Source organism: Charadrius vociferus, unplaced genomic scaffold, assembly GCF_000708025.1.
Source record: "Charadrius vociferus isolate BGI_N301 unplaced genomic scaffold, ASM70802v2 scaffold933, whole genome shotgun sequence".
Lineage (NCBI taxonomy): Eukaryota > Metazoa > Chordata > Aves > Charadriiformes > Charadriidae > Charadrius > Charadrius vociferus.
In genome coordinates, this window is record NW_009647586.1 from 25,931 (window position 1) to 46,180 (window position 20,250).

At 44.6% G+C, this 20,250-nt stretch overlaps 1 protein-coding gene across 1 annotated transcript in view; it reads left to right on the forward strand.

Annotated features, from left to right (window-relative positions):
- The first annotated feature begins 2,292 nt into the window (after positions 1-2,292).
- EDC3 (enhancer of mRNA decapping 3) overlaps positions 2,293-20,250 on the forward strand; it is a 23,613-nt gene continuing 5,655 nt past the window's right edge. Inside the window, exons 1-3 of the mRNA XM_009880961.1 lie at positions 2,293-2,492; positions 3,959-4,272; positions 12,444-12,779. Coding sequence (XP_009879263.1) covers positions 2,329-2,492; positions 3,959-4,272; positions 12,444-12,779 — 814 coding nt within the window. The 5' untranslated portion in view covers positions 2,293-2,328. The remainder of the gene's footprint in view (positions 2,493-3,958; positions 4,273-12,443; positions 12,780-20,250) is intronic.

Genomic DNA, 20,250 nt, shown 5'->3' on the forward strand with positions numbered 1-20,250 from the left:
TGGGGAGGGGAAGGCCTGCGGAGGCAGGGCTGAGCGCCTCCCCTCCCCTGGCTCCAAGCCTCCGTGGGCCGCCTCTTGCTGGGGTCCAGGCAGGCTCGGGCTGGGGGAGCCCTGTGTTTAGCTGTGTGTGGGGCCCTGTATTTGCCTCAGGGATGGGGTTGTGTTTACCTGTGGAGAGGGGGCCCCTGTGTTTACCCCGGGGGTGGTGGGGGGGCTGTGTTTACCTCTGGGGATCAGGCCTGAGGCAGCCCACCCTGATCCAGCCCGACGAGACGAGCCCTGCGGGGAGCATATATCCTCTGCCAGCTTGTCTCTCTGGTACAGAGTGGGTAGGCTCGGTGGCTGCTTCCCTCCTAAACGAGTGAAGCCAACTCCCTGCTAACTCATCTTCCAGATAGGGTGAGCGTGCACAGTGGCATCTTCTCAAGCAGTGGTGCCTGGTGTGCAAAGCTATTGACCCATCACATGCTGAGTTATCACTGTCAAACTCGGTTTATTAAGTGCTGCATGCGTGTTTGAGTAAGCTCTGTGATTTGGGTTTCTTTTAAAACTTGCAGGAATACCAGTAATATACACTTGAAATAAGAGCTGTGGGGGAAGTGAAGATAGCTGCAAGTTGTATGACAAAACCTTGGAATATAAGACAGAATATTGGACAGGAGGTTTGCCTTTCCAGGTGTATGTAAACAAACAAATGTGCTCATGTTTGTCACGTGTGTTGTAGTAAACCATTCACTGCATGTGTAGTTCACTCCCCCTTATGAAGGGTTTGCACATAAAGTAGTAGGATGAGATCCTTTGAGATGAGTTTCCCTTGTTTTGGTTTATATTTGCACACAAACAGATTTTATGTTTTTTTTTTTTCCCGTGGTTAAAGGAGGCTCTTATTTTTTAAAAGGATCCTTGTAAGATGGTGATGTGTACTGAACTCTTTTCCTTGTTTTCAAAAAGAGATACAAAAAGCAGGAAGGCAACTAAATTTTAGATTTACTGGAGATCCTTTGGCATGTGTTATCTGTTTTGAAAGTGCTTTTTATCAGCTGTCATCTTGGAATCCAGACATTGTTATAATGGGTTAATATAAATACACAGAAACAGGAAAGAGAGGAGGCTCTTTCTGAAGAATTTATGGCTTAGTGACCAAATTTAGTGTTTGCTTCCCTTTGAAGCATCCCCTGTTTTCAGTCCCCTGAAAGTTGGGGGAAGTGAGGTTTTTCTGGTAGCATGCATGCATCCTACCTAGTTATTTCCATTTGTTTTTTTTTTCCTTGCATCTTTTTCCAAGAAAGTCAGCACAGAAAGGGCTTGAAGAGAGTTAAAATGACTCACAGAAATGTGGTTTATATATTGACATTGATCTTCCTGAGTGATGTCCTGTGCTTTCTGGTTTTGTGTTCCTTATAGTAAATATCAAGCCTTCTCCCTCTTACTGTTGATTACAGCGTGAAAGGCAAATATATACAGTAGTCATTTTCATTTATGAGCTTGTCAGCTCTTTCACGCTACCGTGATGCTGATGAGCCTGTCATCTTTCTGTGTTCTTTGTCTGGAGGAAGAAATCTCAGATCAAAAGATGTGCTTAGCAGCTTCAAAGTGTGCTGATACAAGTTAAGTCAAGCTTCAAAACTGAGGGAATTACGTGGGACTGAACATCTGACAAAACAGTGTGGTGGGTTTTTTTCCCTCTGTATTCTGGTAGAACTCAATGCTAGAAAGGAGTGCAACTTTCTTTTTTAATTTATCCAGTTGTGGCAGTAATAATACTGCTGGCTCCGGAGAGTGTGAAGACTGTTGTCCTGGACTCCAGTGTTGGGTTTCCCCCTTCCCTCTCTATCTGTTTGTTCCCTTAAAGGTGTTAGTTTTAATTTGTATGGGCAGCTGATCAGAGATCAGCTTCACAAAAGCTGTTCTGCCCCAGTGTTCACATGACAAAATTTTAGAAAGGGAACTGAAGGTAAATTCCCTGTTTGAAATTACAGGCAGAATGTCTGCAGGCAGAACTAAATACTAAATATTGCTGTTGGAAGTTGTCAGTCTTGAATTCAGTTAGAGAATTATTTCCCTAATGATGCAAACAGTGATCTGCGTTACAAACAATCGTATAGGCAAAGCCCTGTCCAGGGATTTACGCTCTCGCTGTGATCCCTCGTGTCTGTATGGATGTTATTTCCACCCCACAAAGAAGAGAGAAGCTGACAAAGCCAGAGCCTGGGTGGGAGCCAGGCTTCTGGGCCGGGGGGATGCCATTGATGCTGATTTGGGTTGTCAGCGTCTGCATTTCGTTACAGCCAGGCCTGTGTCTCTTTACAGCAACTGTGTGCCGGAAATATGGCTACGGACTGGCTTGGGAGCATTGTGTCAATTAATTGTGGAGAAAGCTTGGGAGTCTACCAAGGACGAGTGTCTGCTGTGGATCAGGTCAGCCAGACCATTTCCCTGACACGGCCCTTCCATAATGGGGTCAAGTGCCTCGTGCCAGAAGTCACCTTCAGGTTGGTGTCCGTCTTTTTTCCTCCTGCCTTTTTCCAGGCAAGGTCTGTGGTGGTTTGGATGTTTTGTTTCCTTGGGTTTTTTTCCCCAAAAAATGGCCTCTTTGCGTTGAATCTCCCTACTGCTACTGAGCATCTTTGGATGAGAAGGGCTTCTCGTGTTTCTGTTAGTTTGTGTACAGGAGGTTATTTTCTGGCTGTGTGATCCTAGTGCTAGAAGTGGGGTAGCTCACACTTGGAGGTTATTTGTGGGTGAGGCTCTGTGTGTACGTATACACATATGTAATTGTGTGTATACATTCTGCTGTTTGGTTTTTGAGTAGTTGAAGTTGAAGTAGTTTAAAGCTTTGCCCCCAGCATGTGCACTAGACGTCATTAAAGCGTGACAGAAGAGAAAGCAGAGTTGTAGATCAATTAATATTAATACAATGAAATTAAGTGCTGCTATTAAATGCAACTACATCTCTGCTGTGCCCCACCGTGTTCTTTCCTCTGTGTAAGCAGGAGAGAGTTTTGAACCAAGAAGCTCAATCGATGCAGCAGTTTAGCTCTCAGGAGTTCTTTCCCACCAGCTCCTGGTAACACTGTGCTTAAAAGGAATAAGTAAGAGTCACTTGTCACCAGATGTTTTCCTGTTACCTGGAACATTACAATAGTTGAGACTGAGTCACTGATTTTTAAATAAGATTGATTCCCTGAAGTCAATACTCTTTTATTTTATTTTATTTTATTTTTCTCATTGAATTTTGAATAGAGTGTGGGGGAAGGTGACGACCATACTCTTCCAGGAGACACGTGGAAGTCCGTAGCAAGCTCTTGCTGCTTTTATGTCCCGGTTGGACAGATACTTCCTAAGTTTAAAATAGAAGACCCTGACTTATGATGTATTTCTTGCAATTGGTGCAAATGGAGGTCTTTGTCACCACTTCTTTGTTTTGTTTTGGCTCTTGCCCAGTGCTGTATTAGTTTTCTTTATCCTTTTTCTGAGGAAACAGGAAACACCATCCTTGTCTGAGCATGAATTGTGCTAATCTAAGGGTAGCTTTCTGGAGAAATGGATTAAAAGTAATAGTAGCCTCAAGGCTGAGATTAATTATATTATCTAGGAACAGTTAAATTAACTCAGATTTCTGCAAAGGTCTGTGCCAGTTGCTTCCATTTTCTGCTTGACTGGTTCCTGTTTCAGCTAGGAACAGAACCTTTCAAACACAATCCAGGTGCAGTATAGAAATATCTGAGTTGTTATTTTGAAGATTCGTACCATTTCAGTTGAATATTTTGATGTCTGTGGAAATATCCTCTGTGTTTGTGTATTAAAGTAATTTCTTTTCTTGTTTCTATTGATAACGGCATCAGAAAAAAAACCCACCACTGTACAATGTTGCATGTTTTTCTTTAGGGGTTGTTTTTTGTAAAGGTATCTCAGGTGCTAAATTCCTCAATGTCTGGTTTTCTTTTCCTGTTTTTAGGGCAGGTGACATTACTGAGCTGAAAATTCTAGAGATTCCAGGGCCAGGGGACAGCAGACAATGCGGGGACCTGCAGCAGACAGAAATGGGCATCCCTGGTGTCGGATGCCAAGTGGGCCCCAGTCAGAATGGCACTGGGAAAGTGTTAAAGAAGCCCATTTCCAGCAGTGCCCCGCAGAATATCCCAAGGAGAACAGACATGAAGAATCAGGATATCATCATCTCTCCGCAGCAGCAGTGCTCCAAGAGCTACATGGATCGACATGTGGAAACACTGACTCAATCCAAAGGCTTCCGTCGTAGACACAATTCCTGTGAGTATATGTGTTATCCTGCAACTTCCGTTTTGCTTACCTGAGTTACTGCTGCAACATCTTCCCTTTTTCAGCAAGAACGTTTCAAAGGGTGCTGGAAACTTTCGTTTGTTTGCTTTTAAGCTTGTGTTGCCACCTCAAGGTCTGGAGAAGAGGAAGATGAATGGCGAGGAGGAAGACTTTGCAAGCTGTGCCTCAAAATATTATAGTGTAGATCTTCCAAATGTCTGGCACTTCTCTTTAAATCTTTTTATGACGATATAATCTCATCCATAATCTGGTGTGAGTGTTCATTACAGCTTGCAGGCCTGAGCTTATAAAGATATATGTGTACATTTGCATAAAATGCCCTTATACAGAGAGATAAAATGGTTTTATTGGGTAAGAACGGTCAGGTGAAGTGGGTTGTTTGACCTGGTCTGCCACTTCTGTAGAGGTTTTGTTTGTTTGGTTTGGTTTTTGAGGTTTTGGATTTGTTGTGTCTGGGGTTTTTTTGTTTGTTTTGGTTTTATTTTGTTTGGGTTTGTTTGCTTTTTTTTCCTAGAAGAATGCATTCTGTTTCTCTAGGCTTCTGGCTACCTTACAGAAATGCATTCAGGGTATGTTAGACACAGGGTTGCTTCACTGATGTCTCCATTGCCATCTTGCCGTCACGCCGATGCAGACCCTAAATTCTAGCTCCTTTTCATCTCCGGGGAGACTTTATCACTAGAGTTCTTTGGAGGCAAATTTCACTCTACTTTTCATTCCCTTTGATTCCCGATGAAATACCTTTCCTTGCTAGACACAGGCTGGAAAAGTTAATACACAGAAGTTAGTGCTGTTCAGCTGAATAACTGGAGAGTAGATTACAGTGAGAACCTTAACTTGTGTCTGCGCCTTGTGCTTGCTCCTGAACCAATGTGGAGGCACAGCAGACAGCAGCTGGTTCCAGCGGAGGCCGGATCCCTATTTATCATGGCGTTTTATCAGCTGAAAATCAAGTACGTGATTGTTGCCCTGGCTTCTGCAGGGTGTTCCAGGTGGGCGCCTAAGGCAGTGCTTGAGCGTGTTGTTTGCGCAGCGCAGTCCTGTAGCCAGTTAACAGGTTGGGAAGGTTATAGCAGATTTTATGTCATTGTTCGCCCGTAAAGGCAGGTGTTCCTTAGGTGCCTCGCGGCCACGTACTCACCGTTTCAGAAGTCAGCCTGTCCAGAGTAACCTTCAGAATCGTGTGGGTAAGAAGGGGCTGCGGGGATGGTTTTATTGATAGGGTTCAGGGCCGTTTTTGATGGGACGTTGGCTGCGTTGTGGGAATTTGGCAAGCTTTCCATGCCAAAACCCGATTTGAAGTTGTTTTGTTTTTTTGTTTTTTGTTTTTTTTTTCTTTTTTTCTCTTTATTAATGCATTAAATGAAATTAGTCTTTCTGAACTTTAAAATGCTGCAGACTGTTCTGTGTGTCTCTTATGGACCTGGTAGTATAAAGAGGAATGGTGACAAAAGCCGTCCTGTTGCTTGTTCAGGACAGAAGCAGGGTGGTGGTGTGTACTTCCAAAATGAATTGGGATGCGAACTGCAAATTCACATTCCTGTTGCTGAGAAATACCAGCCATTATCTTCAGGATGTGTTACTTTATTTAGTTTCAGGACACATAAGACAACATTTAAGAAGAAAAACGCTCTCCATGTTTTCCCCTCACCCAACATCCTGATATGATCTCTTGCCCATTTCTTTTGTCACTGCTGACCTGAGCTTAGAGCTTGGGTTGAGAATAGTAGAGGTGAACACTACAGGAATTTGGGATGTAACAGGGAAGAGGTGTGTATGAACAGGGGGTGGAGGGGCCAGCAAAGATGCTGAAGGAAGCAGCTGCCTCTCCGGCTATGTGGGCTGGTGTTTGGGAGAGGCATGGGTGATATTTGGGAGCTCTTAGGAAGATGCTGCGTTACACTGACGATGGTGGAAGTGGAGGGACTGGGGCTGTATATGACTGCAAAGACAAACGATATGGCGGGACATGAGCTAGAGTACAAATAGAAAGAGATGATTTTCTCAGTTGCTCTACAGTTGTGCCGTACATCTCTGTTGTATACATCTTTTTGCCCATCCCTCTTTCAGCCTCCCAAAGAACAGCCCTGTTTGAGTATGCAAAGGACAACACACTGGTGTTTTTACAGCGGCATTTCTGAGAAGTGTGGTTGACGTACAGAGCAAATAGTTCTTCAACAGTTTATTTGTTAATGTGAATATTCATATTTAATTAGCGAAGTGGAGATCTTCCCTGTCCCACCCTGTGTGTTATTCTGCTTCACCAGCATCAAATGTTAGAAAATGCAAAGCTGGATAATGCCAGTTACAATTATTTCCTTGTTCTTGCTATCTTTCCTATTTGAAAGTTGCCCAATTGCCAGCCTTCATTTTTCCTCTGAAAGGAACTGGAAACAAATTGCAACATTATAAGGCTTTTCTATTTAAAGCCCGTATAACCATAACCTATTACAAAATCGCCCTACAAGTAATTACAAATGTTTTTTGCTGTGTTGTTGAAAATACAAATTAACGGGCTCTAATGAGAATGATGTAAAGATACAATCAGTGCATCTCAAAGTCAAGCATGTGTTATTTTTATTTCTCTTCATCAAATCTTCAGCCAACTCTCACGCTGTGCCAAAATTGGGTATGTTCTTTTTTTTTTTTTCCCTCAAAGCCCCCTGGGCTATGCTCCTTTCCAGATCTTCATTGTGCTATTATTGAAACGTCAGTGTATATCCGGCATATTTCCATGACTTAATTGTTGAAGCATCGGTATCTATCCAGCGTAATTCCATGACTCCATTTTTTCCCTTCCTTTTGTGTTTAGAAAAGAAACAAAACCAAGGGGGGCAAGGCCAGTTAAACAGGGACATCAAAGGCTGTATTTATGTGGAGAAGTTCCTGGACCTCTGGAAGTCTTCTCCCCCCCCCCAGCTGTATTATTTTCTGAAAGGGTTATAACTCTTTTCAGATTCACTTCTTTATTTAAATGATTGCCAAACAGGCTTAATGGGAGGAGGAAGGCCAGAATGATGTGGCGGGGGAGGCGTGCACTCCTTGCTGATCAAACCATCTTCAAGCCTCTCTGGTTTTGTGTTTTACTTCCACCCAGGCCCAAACATGGCATAGTGCTTGCTGCAGGAAGACAGCTGTGGTTCTTTTAAGCTTAATTTTCTTTTTCTTAATTCCTTAACTCTTCCTAAATGCCCAGTAGTTGTTTGAGTATGTTAACTTTGGTTGGCTTTGGGAAGGCTTTCAAATGTCAACATCAGCAACCAAAATGTCTAAAGTAACTCCTGCTTTGCTTTATTCTGGCTGGCTGGAGCGTGTAGGAGGATTAACTCACGTAACGCTGTTGTGCCAGCGTCTGCTAGGTCTGGGGTGAGCAGTGAGTGCTTCAAACCACTTCAACCCACAAATAGTTTGTGTCAGTTTTACATAAGCGCAACAGCAGGTCGTTTGAAACAAGTTGAGCAAGGTGCTAGGTGTAGATTATTGTTAGCTTGGATTATTTTTAGGATAAATGAGGTAGAAAAGTGAACTCTCGCCCTCCAAAATGTGTGTGTTTGGAGAGTAGGGTAAATCATGTGTGAATCTCGGGAGGGGTACGGAAGAGGTCCTGGCTCTGTGGAGATGGTGTTCACAGGCATCCGGAGAAGAATGACCTGAGATGTCATCTAGAACTGAAGTCATACAGGGTTTAGTACAGCTGCAAATTGACCTCCTGATGCCCTTTAGCGTGCTAAGTCAGGGACAAAGTTCCCCCGTTCGGAGTACTTGTGTGACAGGAATCAATAAACAACAAATATCAACGCAGGTTTCACAACAATGGCTTCTGTGCCATGCTGGCACCGGGCTTGTTCGTGCCAGGGCTGGCAGCAAAAGCTCCCACAGGGATCTTGCAGGAAGGCGGCCAGCTCGCTGGAGACTTTACGTTTGCTTGTGTGCTGTACACGAAAGGTTTTATTCCTAAGAAACAAAAAAAGCCTGGGAAGTATTGTTTGTCTTTTGAGGGAGGCACTTTTCTGTGTGGCGTCAAGCTGCCAACTTGACATGGAGCCATGTGCTGTTCTCCTTAATAATCTTCCCACATACACACACGGGGCAGAGGCACTCAAAGTTGTGCTCTGAAAGGAGCTGGACTAGGAGGTCTGGATTTCTTTAGCTGCTTGGCAGAGGACTGGATCAGGCCGTGGAAGCGAGTACAGCTGTGAATAGCAGCTTTCAGGCAACGGCTTCGTCTGGTGTGTCACTGGAAGGCAGTGCTCGCTTCTCCTATTAGCCTCATCTCAGATTCTTTTGCCTGAGTTTTTCCCTTCCCTCCCCTTGCCCTCTTTTTAGGCTCTTCTCCTCTTTTCCCTGAACACCGTCAGCTGCCAGTCTTGCCTGCCTAAGTGGAGATGCTTGAAGAGGAACACCACGTAACTTTGCTCGGAGTTTGTAGGAGGCCTCTGCCGCGTTCTGTGCAACTTCTGTTGTGGGGTTGTAACACAGTCTGTGAAAAGACAACCGGTTGTGGGGGTCAGCAGTATTTCAGAGTTGGCATCCATCGATATGGATTAGAGAGCTGCCCACGACAATGCCGGCATGTCTCGTTTTGATGAGGTACGGTCTTGGCTCCCATTCATTGTGTCTGCAGGGGAGGCCGGGGAGCTTTCCAGCCATTGTTCTCACGGCTTTTCTAGTGCAGCTTTTTATTCCGTCAGCATTTACACACCGCTCACATCAGCTGCTTCTGTCCCCTGGATCTGTTGCATGGCAGTGCATCTATCCCCACGTTCTGCTTTTTGGGTCAGCTGAGGGTGGCGTGGAGTTGTTTGCAGAAGAATTTGGTGATGAGTGTAAAAAAAAAAAAAAACCTCTTGTTGGGTAACAGGAACGATCTGGGTTGCCGTAACACTTGACATTGACACAAGCAGCAGGCTTGTTTTGCCATTGTGTTCATTGTAGGCTGTAGCTTATTCATCTGAGAGGCCCTTGGCTATTGCTTTGACCTAGAGTTTTGTGAACGTTTGGAGAAACCGGGCTGTTGTGTTGGTCTGGGTTTTCATTTCTTGTGCAGCTGATAGCAGCAGCGTTGGATGCAATTCCCACGTCAGTAGTGGCAGTTGCCAGCTCCATACCAAGTTGTACACAACTTTGGAGTGGTTTATATGTCATCTTTGGTTTGGGAATCCTTCATCTAGGGCAGAGAGCGAAAGTCGTTTTATGAAAAAGCTTTCCCTTTCTCTCAATGCTATATACGTTAAATGACGGGTTGTAGCTTGTATACTGGAATTTTCCTTGCTAGAAAGCCTTGCCTTTTCTCTCTCCTAAATCGTGTTCTATCACCAGCAATTCTTGAATTCTGCTGTCTGTCCTTCAGTGGCTTCTTGGCCGAAGGTGTATTACAGTAGTCTGTTCTCACCCAGTTGTTTACAAAAACTCCTTGACCTCTCCAGCAGCTTGAAAAATCACTGTGTCTGAAAATGGACTACCTGCTGTACTTTGTAGTAATTTCAAATTATTATAAATAGAGACTCTATAAATAGGGAGTATTGTCAAAGTGTGGTGACGCTGACCGCACAACACTGTGTGGCTACTTTCAGTTGCTCCGGCACATGCTGGCTGTTGTACTGATGCTGCTGTTTTGAAGAGGTAAGTGGGTTTGTGCTGCGGTCGGTGGATTTTCGTGATGCAGTGAGGTTAGAGTAAATCCAGTGGGCAGGGTAGCTGGGTTGCTGCAATCCTTCGTTAGGCCAGGTGATCAAACTGGGGGAAGCTGATTCTTTCAGTCTCTTTCGTACTTGCTAGGGATGCTTGGGCAAAATTGTTTTTAAACTGGTATAACTACAGCACTCAAGCTCATGTTTAAAACAAAAAAACCCGCTAGAACAACAAATTACTCATGTTAGGAAAATGATCACTGGGGGGGTGGGAGGGGGAGGGCGTTGCTTGATGTTTCGACAAAATCTTGAAGATTTGGGGTCTCGTCTCCTGCCTTTCGAGGTGGGGAATACTGGACTCTGGCTCCTTGTGTGCTTTTTTGCTGTTCCTGGACTTGTGAATTGTGGCATAATGGGAGACTGGAGCCCCAGCAGCCTTGAGAGAGGGAGCGTTTTGGTGTGTTCAGCTGGGTTTTGTTTAGCTCAAGTACTTAAGACACCAGAGAAGGAGCTGCTGAGCGTTTCAAAGAGCTTCCTTGCTGTGGGGGCTGGGAAAGCTTTCACATTAGTCACTTAAACGGTTCTCTAGAAAAAAACCAAGTGACATGCTGTCTAAAATATGGGGGAAAATAACCGGCGGAAAATCCTTGCTGAGACAACGCATTCTTAATTGAGAATAAAACCAAGTATGTATCCTTAGTGAGCCATCTTTCAGCATGGCGTAAGTTAGACGCGGTGTGAGGTGAACTCAATATCACGCTGTAAAACAAATTTGCCAGAGCTTAGAAAGTGCTTGATAAGCCCTGAGAACTGCAGGCAAGCCTGCCTGTATCTTCCTGGAAAGCACCCTCTGCTCCGCTCTGTTCTCACAGTGTTTTCTCTAAAGGCTTCCAGGTAATCATAAGGGTGTTCTGGAGTTAACAGCTGGAATTTAAGTTGTGTAATTGAGCTACTGAATAATTTTGCTGTAGAGAGATGAGTTCCGTTTATTAACTTGGTCGAAATCGGCATGTTGGTCTCGAATGTGCCGGTTCCAGAGCCTGAAATGAATGAATGCTCCTGTAGAAACAGCTGACAGGAGGAGGGTCCTTCGCTTTCTAGGTGAAGTGCTGCTCCTGTTGATGGAGTGGAGGATTTCACACGTGTGAAGTGGGGGAAATTAGAGCTTGGGTTTGTCGGGCAGCTTGCGGCTGCTCTGCTGGTCTGACTCAAGGTTACAAATCAGCCTTTCCAGGCAGGGAGAAGGAGGGATCTGCCAAGACCAAGCTAGACTTGTCTGCACTTTTGAAGGTAACAGGTAACTTTACGGGAGGCTGTGAAGGTTGTGCCTGTTGCAAATCTTTTGGGAATGTTTTCTTAGTATCCTTAGATGACTTGGAATTCTTCCCGTCTTCTCTCACTGATTGGCAATAATGTGTAAAGACAAAAAAATGCTGCTTTTTCATTTATGGAGGAGGTATATAAAGAGCACAGATCATCGCGGTAATTTGTTTCTGTGTTATCAAATGGGTTCTGTCAATAAACTTTTTCATAAATTACTCACAAAGATGATACCTTGAACTATGAGAAATATTTTAGAACAAGCAGTTTCAGTGTGATAACTCTTACTCCATCTGTTGGCCACTGTAGGCGATACCTGTAATTGCTGAATTGGCCTGAAAGATTTTCTAGTAATCGCAAATTTAATAATGGGTGTAACAAACAGATTAATGTTGTCTGGACTTGAGTTTGTATGGGTGACCTGAATAGTAGGGAGATACGTTGACCTCATAATTGCTTATGTTTTTTTATCCGTCCTTGAGCTCCAGCCATAAGTTGGCAATGAGGAGGCTTTCATCCCTCTCACGAAATCAGGCTTGCACAATTACTTGTGATTGGAAAGAACTGCGTTTAAACATGCAAACCGATGAATAAGTGGAATAATGCAATAGGAATAAGGAAAAGAACTTGGTATAGAAATGTGTACCTATTGATAACAAGAGCAAGGAAAAAGAAATGCTTTATATTCAGGGTTCCCTTAAAGAGCATTAATAGGCGGCCAGCCTGTTATGGAAGAAAACACCGACGTTAGTCTCTGAAATTTAGGGAGATTCCAAAGAAGGTCTTGGGCCTCATGCTTGCATGAACATGAGCATGAACATAGGAGGATAATTGTCTCGCATCACGGCTAGCGTATTATCTTATCGCTAATGTGACGCTATGTTGAATTAAATAAAATGTGGAGAAACACTTATTTTGCTACTGGGATCAAGCTTGTTTTTCTAACCTTGCCAATGGAAAGTCCCTGAAAGTTTGTCCTGGTGCTCATGTTCTATTTTCTGTTAGCTTATGTTACCATGAGTATGCCAAAAATGAGGTCTGCAGCTTCTTTGGAAAGCAAGTATCCCTTGAGTCTGTGGACAGCAAGCATGATCTCCCCTCTCTTACAAAATTTGCAGAGAAAGTGTATGAGCAAACACGTCTTTTTTTCCATTTCTGAGACACTTTCTACTTGCTTTTATTTTTGTTTAGGGTCATCCAGTAGCCGTCATCCGAACCAAGTGACTCCAAAGAAGAGTGGCTTGAAAAATGGGCAAATGAAGAGCAAAGACGATGAGTGCTTTGGGGATGACATTGACGAAATCCCAGACACAGATTTTGATTTTGAAGGGAACCTGGCCCTTTTTGACAAGGCAGCTGTGTTTGAAGAGATTGAAACTTATGAGAGGAGGAGCGGCACTCGTTCCCGGGGGACCCCAAATGAGAAACCAGCTCGCTATCGGCACGATGAGAACATCTTGGAATCGGAGCCCATAGTCTACAGAAGGATTGTCGTACCCCAGAACGCTAACAAAGAATTCTGCACGGGTATGCCACGTCCCTTACTGATAAGGATGCAAGCTCTGCCGCTTTTCCGGGGCACGTGTGGTGGATAGTTTTCCCCAAGGGGTGTCTGTCAGCTTAGTGTGGTACGAGCAAGGGCGTTCATTTATGTAGGATTGGATCTGTGCCTTGTAACTACATGCAACCTTTATTTGCAATATTTCCGAGATGACAAATACTCGGCTAGGGCAACAAGGTAAGTGTTTTTGCAGTGGGTAACAGAACTGATGGTTGGATAACAAGAACGGAAACTGAATAGGAGCCGTTTGAATCCTTGCTTTGATTTGAGTAGCGCAACAAACCTGCGTGGACTAGATTGGTGGCGCTCTTGAGAGGGAGGGATGGTCTCAGGATTCTGGTACATGGTAGCATGTTTTGTGCTTTCTTGGTAAAAGGCAGGAGATTTCGTGTGTTTCTCGTACTCCTTGAGTGGTAGTTATATATTTCTGCATGGTTTTGTGGAACTTTAAATGTTGTTGGTGTAAAAAAAAAACCCAACCCATTCTGGTTCTTCCCATCCTTAATTCCAAACATTCATTGTACAAAAGGCTTTTTATATGGGGCACTCCCCCCGCTGCTGCTGTGTGAAAGATCGAGCCCCAGAAAGCTGGACAGACACATTCACGTGTGTGTAAAGAATCACAGAATATCTTTCTCTCCTTTGCTTTACCTTAGCCTTAGTTATAAAAGGAAAGGAAAAATTTTAGGCAGATGTTTGAAGCGAAGTATTCGTCAAGTGTATCACGAGGGGAAAGTAGCTCAGCATGCAGGTGCCAGCTGCTGTGCAGATGTTCTCCTGCAAGTCTGCTTTCTCATCCTTGCTGCTGCTGAGTAGCTTCTTGGATGGAGGTGAAGGTAACGGGGTGGATCAATGAGCTGCCTGGCTCCGGGGAGGCAGCATTCCTAAAATCTAAATGCAGAGAATGATTATTCAGCCCCTAGTACATGGCTCTGGGGAAGGGTAGAATTGGTTTCATTTCATGGTTCAGTAGTATTTTTATTTTTTTTTGGCCAAGCACCAGGTAATGGTGCTTTCACCAGGAGCCAGTTCTGTATGCTGATGGATTTCACTGTAAGAAATTGTTTTCTTTCTATACATACACATGCTAGAAAGTGTAGCGTATGTCCTTAATGCCATACTTGGGTGCGAATTCCCTGTAACTTTAGCCCAGTTGTGGTTTGGTTCGCATGCTTTCTTGCACTTGCAGAATGTAGGAACTTTGGCATTCCAGGACCATTTCTTTTCCACATCTGAATAAAATTAAACTTCAGATCTCTTTGTAGAGAGACCCTAAATAGCTGATATCCTGGTGGTCTGGGTATTGAGCGTGAGGGTGATCAGGTCCTTGATCTGTCCTTCTTTCTCTGCCCAGAAATTCCATCTGGGGTGTGAAACACCTCACAAGGAGGAAGCTGATTAATTTGCAATGATTTGCTGCTTTTCAGTTTTTAAAAATGTTTCTTTTAACGGTTCTGCTATACTACGATATCATAGGTTTCCATTTGTGTCATCCATCTTCCTATTGATCTATTCTGCTCTCGAATGAGATAAAAACATACTGGGTGATACCAGAACTTGTCCAGCTCACCATCGTGTTTCCAAGGATACTTAAGGAAAAGTGAAAGAACAGAGTAAACCGTGCAGTGAGACTTTCCTGAGTGCTTTGTCTTTCACAATTTTAAGACTTCCTGAAGCAGAAGTGATACTTCAGTATTAATAGCTTTTGATGAGGCTTTTTTTTCCTTCTGCTTAATTTAACCTATCGCTTTTTAAATCCGTGCAAGCTTGCAATATCTCTACGGCGTCCTGTGGCAAGAAGCTCCACCGATTGCCTGTGTGCTGTTTGAATACGCACCTCTTCGTTTTTGTGTGAGGCTTGCTATTAATTCGTAAAAAATTTGCTACTTTTCCGTTCATCTTCCAGCTGGCTTGTTTGAGAGGAGACAGGGCCACTACGTGTGTCTAATCTGAAACAAAAGCTAACCGACTGTTAGCTGCCAATTCGAGAAGTATGGCTAATACAGTATTCCAGCACAACAGTTCCTGGGAGGCAAACTCTGACGTGCAATAAGCAGCAAGCATCAGTTAGTAAATTCAGGGGGTTAAAATGATGTTTTGCTAAACTCCATCGTCCTTTACGACGGAAATTCTTGGCTCCCCGTTTGCAGCGTGCTGAAGGGAGCAGCCCAGTGAAAGGAGTGCTGTTTTCTTGTTTTGTTCTTGGCAAGCCTGCACAGGGAGGGCGGTAAGCGACTCCCCTCTGTAGTTGCAGGGTCTGGCTAGCCTCATTAGCTACTGTTGGGTGATTAGTCTCCCGTATGGAATTCTGGATTTGTTTGGAAGAAAAGCTGTCGTGTCGCGCAACGGGCAGGGGATTGACAACTACAGTTCCCCGTCGCCTCTGCTGAGCCAGGCACATTCACAGCCCTGTGAATGATGATAAAAGTCTCCCTAGATGTCTCTCTAGATGTTTTTCCCACAGAGGGTGACTTCCTTTGTGTCCACTGAGGAAGTTTACTTTTGCTTGGGAAATGCTAATGGCCATCGAGCGAAAGCTCTTGTAAACAGTTGTAACTCGCCTGCTGTTTCTGGCATTCAGTCTCGCGCTTTTCGTAGCGAGTCAGCCCTCCGAGGGACAGAAAGATATTCAGTCTGCTTGGAGTAACGATGGACTGTCACTTGATAAATATCCTGATTTCTTTTGTTTAGCAACTGGAAGGAGGATGCTAAGCTGTAGGCAGCCTGCCTTTCTTAGAGGCTCAAAGAGCCGCAGCTGCTGAAATTAAATGAAAGTGCCAGTAGCCCCGAAAGCCATGATTTTGGATATGTCTGTGGCAGGAGTTCTCTTTCTGCTTCTGAATTCTCCCCACAGAGTTGTCTCTGGACTCCTAAGGGGAGCTCTACTTGGAAAAAGCATTTCCTAGTTATAGGAGAAATAAGTGCTTCATAATTTTTTTCCCCTAGGCCAATCTTGCAGATGATTGTCTTAAAAGAGCTCTGGCTGATAGAATAATTATTCTGTCTGCTATAATAGCATAAACAAAGTGATGCTGGTGATTGACAGTGAGCTAATATCCAGCTCTTGTCACTGTGAAGAAATCTGTGAATCCTTGCATGCTCTTTTATGCCGTGTTTCCATGGAGCTAGGAAATAACCAGGATTGTGCAGTGGCAAAACCAGCAAACTGCTGATGCCAATTCTCCAAAAGACTAATCTGCAGGGCTTCCCGTCCACGTTTTTATCGCTGACTAAAATAAGCCGATCCATGTAGGATGTAAGCAAAGCTTGATAAACTCTTCAGTCCACCAAGATGCTTTTCTGAGAGCTAATTTTATGGAGCTAGGCTGAGCTGTAGGTGTACTAGCATGTGTTTTAGAAGTAAGCAGGGAACGAAGAAGAGGATCTGTTCTGAACACAAATAAAAACGTGAAGCTAATAAGACTTACCAGGTCTTTGATCATAACTGAGCTGAGTCCATCCCTGAGGTTCTGCATATGAGTCTCCCCCAAATATATAATTAGTCTTTACTCTTTTGGGGCTGGCTGCTGTTGATGTATCTCTCTATTTACCATTACATGATGCTTAAAAGGGGAAGTACAATTGTTTAACAGAAATCTGCCTCCCTGGAAAGGCTCATCCTTTTTCTGAGGTGTGAGCTGTCTTTTTCTACTTCCAAAGCTGTCCAGCTGGAGAATTGAAATGTGTGTTGGCATAGGTCTGTCTCTGTTCCTGCTATTGGCTATCAGCATCGAAACGATCTGTGTTTGAACAGCACGGTGTTTTTGGGATCAGGTCTTCTAGCAGTAGCTGCAAATCCAATGTTCTGCAGATCTGTTGGAGCTCAGAGGAGTTTGCGGTAGGATGGAGTATCTCAGTTCGTCATCAGTGACTCTGTATAATGTAATCTCAAGCGTTCCAAACTTTCCAAATTCTTCTCGTTTTTGCAGTTCATTTCCCCTTTCCTCTTAACTTTGTTTCTGCTAAGAAAGTGTCTTGATGAGCACAGTGAGGTGAGTAAAGAGGCAGCTCTATGCCACCTAGGTAAGGTGCATCTTTCTTTCCCTGATGTACCATTAAGGTTTTGTCAAAGCAGGTTCTTTTCTCGTTAATGCTGTTAGTGTAGTTTCCATCCCAGTGTCTCTTCTGGGAAAAGAAATGGGATTTTTCAAACTCCGCTGCTATTGAAGTTTGAGATAGCCACTTGCCAAGTGAAAGCAGGACTGTGCTCAAAAAAATTGGACTAAATGTTGATATTTCTCTGTGTTTCCCCTAACCAGACTTCAAGCCTGTCCTTCAAGGAACCTTTTTGCCCCGTGGTAAGGAGATAGTGAAAGAAAAATGTGCGCTTAGAAGTAAATCAAAGCAGCAGGCAGAGCTTATGCGCCATGGTGGGACTACAAAACTAAGGCTGAGTCTGCTCTGCGAGGATGATGCCGACAGTATGGCTTTTTTTCCTGTGTGTGCCATGTCCTTGACTGACTTTTCTACTCTCTAGCTTTTAGCTCTTCAGTCTATGGATGGCTGCCTTACAGCGATTGTGTATGTTGAATGTGTGAAGTGATCCTGGGATCTTTGAGTCGAGTGCAAATTAAGTTCACTGTATCCAACCGCAGGAGAAAACAAAGTGGTCACGGGGCAAAGTCTCTTTGTCCCTCAGACAGTGTTTTGCTCAGCCATAGTGAACTGTGCACTAACGCTGGGAGAGGCTAGTGTTGGAATGTGAGCCAGAACTCCCACAGAATTTGTCTTAATTAAAAATAATGATGATTAAAAAAAAATAAAAATCTAGCCCTTAAGGTTGTGGAGAAAATAATTCATGTTTGTGGGGCGAGTAACTTGTGTTTTGCTGAGTCTGCAGGCAGGTGGCTCCGGCTTTATGACCATCAAAGACAGCAAGTAATGAATGTCCCATCTGCCTAAAGTGGATGGGAGTTATACCCACTTCATGTAACTGCGTCTTAGACCGTGAGCGGTACAGCTCTGGAAACTGGAGTTTTTTGTTGCTGAAGGAAAGAGTTAATGGCTTTATGTACATCCTTCAGGAGATCCTAAGTCTAGTTCCATCTCATCCATTCCTGCAGCTTGCCTGTATGTATTTCAGCTGCTAGAGAGCTGCTGAAATAGTCAAGAGAAGAGACGGGGCTTGCACACTGAGCTACTCTAGCAGCAGCCCTCTCTTTTTCTTTTTTTCTTCCGTTTTTCTGTAACTGCAAGCATGGGGAGGCGTTTGGACTTCTGACAGCAGAGTTGCTCTTTGCTTTGGGGGAAAAACTCCTATTTCCTTAACTTCTGGAGAGTTCGCTCAGTCCTTCTGCCAGCATACAGTGTTTTAATCCACCCCGTATGCGTGTAACGTTGCATAGCGAAGCTTGAGGAGATAACTCGTTTGCAGTTGTAGCGCTTGGGACAGTGTGTGCCTCATAAACAGAGAATACTTCGTGTTTAATCAGGCTTCAGCAATACTCTGCGTGTCACAAAACTGTTTAGTCTTTATCTGCCTTTATTTTTTTCCAGGCAGCTGTAAAATACATTTATTTAATATTAAAAGGCCTGAGCTAATTTATTTTATTACCTTCATTACCAAACAATAAAGATGCACTGTCCAACCCAAACATAATTAAAGTTGGCAGGAGTTCAGTTTTGTTGCAGTAGTGTTATTGTTTGTGGGTTTACATGGTCGCCTCCTTGATTGCTTTCTGCCAGAGTTTATTTAACTCCCTCAGCCTGGGTTTGATAAGCCAGTCTGACTGGTTGGACCTTGCGTGAGTGCGAAGAAGGGAAGTTCTCTTGGCATTTGAGCCTGCTCTTGAGAGGGAGCAATTAGGACAAAGTGTAGCGCTGGCGTGCTAAATGCAAGTTCATCTTGTGCCTCCGCTGCCTCCCAGTAACCCCCTTCGCGTTAACCCACTGGGCACCGAGTTGCGTCGAGCTGATGGTAAATGTGGGTTTCCATCTCGTGACCGCGCTCGTGGCATGGGAGAAGGGATCGAGGGGAAGATGTAAACTGTTACAGAGAGCACATCGGCAGCAGTCGTGCTAAATTGGGTAGGTACAGAGTATAGATCAACTGTTCCACCCTTCTAGTTTGGGGAGTTTGTGCAAAATTTAAGCTGGGAATTTGCGGCCCCGCGGTTCAGAAGGACCAAAAGCACAGTTTTGCTGTTTCAGGTTAGCAGAGGACGTGTCCCGTCAAAACTGTTTGGAGAGATCCTGACCTCAGGTCACTCATTCCGAGTCCTCCCTCGAGCTTGCAAAACGCGACCTGATGAAATAGCTTAAAAAAAAATAAATAATAAAATATGAATGGGGAAGAGGCAGAGCCGAGCCTTGCGTGACTCCGGAGGCTGAGAAGGGTGTGTGAACGCCGGGCAGGTGCGTGACTAGTGCGACGGGCTTAGGATTATTAGTGGCTTATGACTCCAAATGTTCAGCGGCTGCTATCAGGAGTCTGAAATAACTTTGATAATGTGCATGCTTGCATGTGTGCTGCATGTAATGAAAGACTATTAGCGGAGGTAGCTTAATCGGCGGTTAGCATGCAAGGTCAAGTGTTTGAACACGTTTGGGCCCTCTGTATCTGCAAAGCGCTAGCCGGTGGGTTCAGCAATGAAGGCTAGAAGGGTTCTAGCAGGATCTGCTCCACACCGTTTTACTGTTACCTTGCAGGAATACCTCCGATTTGACTCTGAAAACCTCAAGATGTACAAAACCTGCCATTTCCGCCGTAGCTTGACTTAGTGGTTTGTGACTGGGGCGCCCTGGGGAAATAGGGCTGTACAAATAATTCCTCACAATTAAAATACACGCTTCTTTTCTCATTTGAATATTGCACTCGCTTGTTACAACTGGTTCTCGTCGTGTTTTTCGTCTGCAAAAGAGCCCGAGTCCACGAGTAACTGTAAGGTTTCCTCTGTGAGCGGATGTGTACGCTGTGGCTGTTCCCCTTTGAGCTTGTATCGCTGCACAGCGTTTTCACTGGGCCGTGTCACGTTCCCATGACTCTTCCCCGTTAGCGCAGGGGCCATCCGAGCCCTGCCGTCCTCCTCTGCGCTGGGCTGCGATCGGCACCCGAGCGACTGCCGGCGCCCCGAGTTCGGCTGCTGGCCGTTGAGTGCTGCAGAAGCAGGGTGTGCTGATGGAAGGACCGAGTTCACGCGTTGGCCTGACATTTGGCATCGTGCCTGAGCTGTAGCAGGCATCGGTCTGAGTCCCGGACCTTTTTGACCCGGTGTCCCTGACTCCCGTGCACCTCAGAGTGGGAACTAACTAACAGTAAATGCACAGAGCCCTTGCGCAGCCGGACTCTGCTGGGATTGCGTGTTTAGCTCAGAGCAGTGCTTATGAATGATGTGAACAGAAGGAGCTGAGAGCTTTTCTTGCTGGCAGCTGTGCTCCAGCTATCCGGCCATCCCATATCGGGGTGGGGGGGGGGGGGACTGGCCTTGGCTGCCCCTT